General features: G+C 33.6%; 1 protein-coding gene across 1 annotated transcript; it reads right to left on the bottom strand.

Moving 5' to 3' along the window:
- Positions 1-396: 396 nt before the first annotated feature.
- LOC111987813 (small ribosomal subunit protein eS4z) lies at positions 397-3,682 on the bottom strand. The gene is made up of 5 exons (XM_024026649.2): positions 3,549-3,682; positions 2,340-2,417; positions 2,039-2,219; positions 1,496-1,593; positions 397-995 (listed from the first exon to the last, which is right to left on the bottom strand). The coding sequence occupies exons 1-5, from the start codon at positions 3,549-3,551 to the stop codon at positions 561-563; spliced, it is 795 nt and encodes a 264-aa protein (XP_023882417.1). The 5' UTR covers positions 3,552-3,682; the 3' UTR covers positions 397-560.
- Between the last annotated feature and the right edge of the window lie 1,339 nt (positions 3,683-5,021).

Genomic DNA, 5,021 nt, shown 5'->3' with positions numbered 1-5,021 from the left:
ATTTGGTACACTCACTAAACACATGTTTTCAGTTTTTAAACAATATTATACATATTTTCATACACTTTTTTATTCATACATATTTCCACATGTTTTCAAACACATGTTTTAAGTTTTTAAGTGCATATACCAAACACCCTCAAAATTATCAGCTGCAATCACTTTCCCTCAAAATTATCAGCTGCAATCACTTTCTCGCTACGCTCAAGCATTTAAGAACTCATCAAAACTTTCAACTATGAACCTGCCCATAGCTACCGTGCATGTCAGCCATGTCAAAATTATGGTTTCAATATACTACACAAAGCATTTGTTGCAAGAGAAACTTACCAAGAGATTGCCAGAAACCCCAAGAAATTCGTCCAGGTAAAGGAAAAAAAACATAGACAATCAAAATTAGAAAGTCCAGCAAATTTTAATTCAAAATAACAAAAGTTTAAGATTGGCTGTTCAACTTTAAAGTATGGAAAACATGACAAAAATTGGAACAAAAATCCAGGATCAAACTACAAAATAACACTTAGTCCTTTAAACTTCATGACAATTTTTACCACAATATCTTATGCTGTGGACACTGTTTGGGCTCCAAGCCTCTTCCTGGCCTCTTCAATGATGGTTAGCTTAATACCCTTACCCTTGGGAAGGGATACCCATGGTTTTGTCCCCTTGCCAATAGTGAACACATTGCCCAAACGAGTTGCAAATTCATGCCCAGTGGCATCCTGAATATGGACAGTCTCAAAAGTCCCCTTATGCTTCTCCCTGTTCTTGATGACTCCAACTCGTCCTCTGTTCCTTCCACCTGTCACCATGACTACATTCCCAACATCGAACTTGATGAACTCAGTAATCTTTTGGCTCTCCAGGTCAAGCTTGATTGTGTCATTGGCCTTGATTAAAGGGTCTGGGTAGCGGATGGTTCGTCCATCAAAGGTGTTCAGGTATGGGATACCTTTTTGCCCAAACTGCACAGAGCGAACTTTGCATAGCTTAAACTGCAAAAGCACACTTAAAATGTCAGAATGGCACGGTTAAAGGATTTATGACCAAAAAAATAGGAATCATTAATTATTCCACAGTAATGTGTTATAACAATCTATTTGTTCTATGACTTTGGACTATAAACTATACATAGCCACAAGTCACTATAAAATTGTTTACCATGTGTTTACAAACCTTACAAGTTACAAGCACAAAAACACTACAAAAGCAAAATAAAAGCAAGGGTTCAGAGTTTAAAATACAAAATAATTCCCTACAATTTGGCACCACAGCTGAGAATATGATTCGGTTTCTACTAATTGGCATACACAATAATATGATATTTCTTCACATAAAAGCATATGATGCATGGCACTTCCATACGCTGACAACTCCTTAAAATAAATCATTCTTAATTAGAATAGACTAAATTTACTCACTCTAATGACATAAATCATATCATTCCTATAGAAAGATAGCAGAAAATATACTTGAGAGGATTGAACAGAATTACCTTCGCCTCTTCATCCCTGATTGAGTGGAGACGGAATCGACCCTTGGTGTCATAAAGGAGACGGAAATTTTCATTCGTTTTGGGGATTGATACAACATCTGTCAGAAAAAAGTAAATACCAAACTAATAAGAACAATGGAATATATATTAGGACTAATATTACTCAACTACTAAAATGGAAGGAAGTGAACCTTACTACCTCAAACCATTGAATTTTGTAATTCTGGTAAAAGAGAATCGCTAATTGCCATGAACTATTTTTTTCATATCACAGTAGCAACAGTTTATATGTGTGAGGTTATCCATTATATCCGTTCAAATCATATCATTCAGCTTAGCATTTCCTTTTACCGTCTATTAATTGGTAACTTTGCCTAACTGTGCCTTGCAAAACTTGCAAGGACATTTTTCTATCGATAAATTCAATATTCAACTTTTTGTGCGAACTTACATGAAAATAATACGCATAATAAGAATATATGCACACAAACACAAATCAGAAAATTAGAACAATAATTCACATAAGAACAGTTGATGCCATACCCATGAAACCTGCAGGATAGGTTTTATCTGTCCTGACCTTCCCATCAACCAGTACATGGCGTTGCATCAAAATGGAAATGACCTCACGGTATGTGAGAGCATACTTCAACCTGTTTCGCAAGATAAGGATCAATGGCAGGCACTCCCTTGATTTGTGAGGTCCAGAAGAAGGCTTGGGAGCCTACACAGATAATAATAATAACAACAATAATAAATAAATAAAAATTCATGATACATATAAATAAAAGAACAATGCAAAGTAGCATTACAGAAGGAAAACAAGCACTCAAATTTGACTTACAAATGCACCACCAAGTTTGTCGAGCATCCAATGCTTTGGGGCATTGAGCCTCTTCAAATGCTTCTTCAATCCTCTAGCCTGTTATAGCCATAAGCGTGAAGTTCAGAAAACCAAAAATCCAACTTAAATACAAAATACTTAAATTATAATTCTAACCTATGAAAAGATTATGCAAAAAAAAAACAGCATGTAAATTCAGATGGGTAATCACCTAATTCCCTCTCTTCATGGTCGTACTTTTTCTAAATGAAGAATAAAAAAAAAACTAGCCATTTTAAACATGCTTAGTTTGAAAATTTCTCAACCAAACAAAGAATTAACAAAATGTTTGTCGGTTATTTCATAAACAAGTACACAATAGAATCTAGGACTGCTGCATAAACGTTAAACCAAACACGTAATTGGGTCTCTCTGAATCCTAAGGGACCTAATTACCAATATGATAAGTTCATCATCAAGAAAATTAAACCCACCATGGTCACAAATGCCTCAATCAAGGTTTCACTTTATAAATGAATCTTTAATTTAGAAATTCCTAGCTAGTGATTCTGAAGGCCTCATGAGATCCACGAGGTCTTGGGTTCAAAACTAGTACCCATCATCTTGGGGTCAACTCCAAGTGATTCCTCCCTGTAATTAGTGGGATTGGAAGACTAGACGCACTCAGGGGAATAGTCAAGTTCTCAAAGAGCTTTCGACACCCGCATTATCAATTATATATCCAACAATACGACCTAATTTTGATCGTTTCCATATAAGTTATTGAGACCCTGCTATAATCTTTTCTCTCATTTCCCAACCAAAAATAATAACCAAACACTAAACAAGTTCCTAACAATTCCATTTTTTTCAGATGAGTTTTTTGCATATCTATATTGAATCATGCATCATTCACATACATTATGTAATAACTCCAACTTTTTTACTTTTATTTTAATTAATTTTTTTTCCTATTTCCCACGTTCAAATGGTAGAGAAATATGCATTAGGCACTACGAAATACTGAAACACGCAATTCAAATTCAATGGGGAAACCTAACAAGCCCTAAGAGAAACGAAACCGAATAAACATGTTTATGCTTTACAATCTAAATACGAACATCAGAACCATATGTTTGAAACTAAATCTGTGCTCAAATAAAAATTAAAAAAAAAAAAATTATGAATCTGAGAGAGAACATGAAAAGAGTTAAGAAGTGGGGAACGAACCATTTTGTTATTGTGAGCTAGAGATCTCTGGGGAAGTGGCTCAGCCTCGCTCAAGCGCTCTTAGAAGTTAGAAGTGAGATCCTCTTGTTCTGAGAGAGACACAGAGAGAGACTCCTAAACCCTAATATCGTATTGGAACTTGGGCTGGGCAGTAAAAATTTAAGAGATCTCTTATGGGCCAGAACTGCCAACAAGAGCCCAAATTCATTAGCCTTTTTGGATGTGAATGGGCCCATGAGTTTCGGCCGGGAAAGTATAGGAGATAAATCAAGAAAAGACAAAAACTCTAAAATAAAGTTCAGAATATAAGAAAATATGTTCTTAATGCCATTTTTATTTTACAACAATGTGAAAGTTTTTTTTTTTGTTTGTTGGGAGAACGAACAATGTGAAACTTTGTTGTTTTGGTGTTTTGTCTCACGTTTGGAAAACAAAATGGAAGGGGGTGCTATACTTCTTGTTTTTGTTAATGTCTCTTGTGGAAGCAAGAAATTAACCCAAGCTTAATTGCTTGCTAATGATCACAATTAATTTATATTAAGGGTTCGTACAATCCGCAAGGGAGAATTTGAATAAGAACTAAATAACTCTCAACTTTGTGAAATTGTGTCAAGGAATTTATTTATATAATTTGACTATTACATTGCTCATTGTCTGTTTCACTCCTCTATTTTTTCTCTTTTGTCTTTTTGTAAAATCGTTCAAAAATCTTCTCTTCGTTTGTCTGTCTTCTTTCTTTTTATACTCTCCCTTCTTTTTCTTCTTTATCCTTATCCCTTGCTTAGTTTTCTTCATTTTCTTCTCCAGTATGTGCCATAGTAGGTGGTCTTGGTATATTTGGGTAGCCTTATGTCCCATTAGGCTCTTCTTTTCTTGAGATTACGATGAACAAAGATTTTTGGAGCCTTTTGTTTTATTTGGATAAGTTACTTATTGCATTAAATGCAACTCTGTTAGGTTAGCGGCGGAGCCAAGATTTCAATTCAAGAGGAGCAAGATTAGAAGTCAATATTAAAAAAAAAAAAAATAGAAAAAAAATCTATATTAACAAAAAAGAAAGCAATAGCAACTATAAGTGTCATACAAAAACTAATTAAACGTAAACTATAGTTAGACATTTAAGTTAATACTATAAAATAAATTGTGGAAATAAATTAATTTGAAAATATTAAAAGTATAGAAATTTACTTGCAAAGTTGTATACACATCTCACTATCTTTTCTTGATTGTTTTTGAAACTATAGGTAAAATTCGACTTTCTCTTTATTTTTCAAAATAATTAAAATTTTTGTTCATAACATAAACCCAAAATTTAAAACTGAAATGTCAAGAAATTGAGGACAAATAAAAATTTGTGTAAAATATAGGACTATCAATTGAAGTCATAAGAAAGACACTAAAACGCATTATTATTATTATTATTATTATTTTTCTAAGCTTAAGTGCATGATAATTAAAAGCTAACAGCTAATA

Source organism: Quercus suber, unplaced genomic scaffold (assembly GCF_002906115.3).
Source record: "Quercus suber isolate HL8 unplaced genomic scaffold, Cork oak 2.0 scaffold_847, whole genome shotgun sequence".
Taxonomy (NCBI): domain Eukaryota; kingdom Viridiplantae; phylum Streptophyta; class Magnoliopsida; order Fagales; family Fagaceae; genus Quercus; species Quercus suber.
This window is presented reverse-complemented; position numbering and strand designations above follow the sequence as displayed.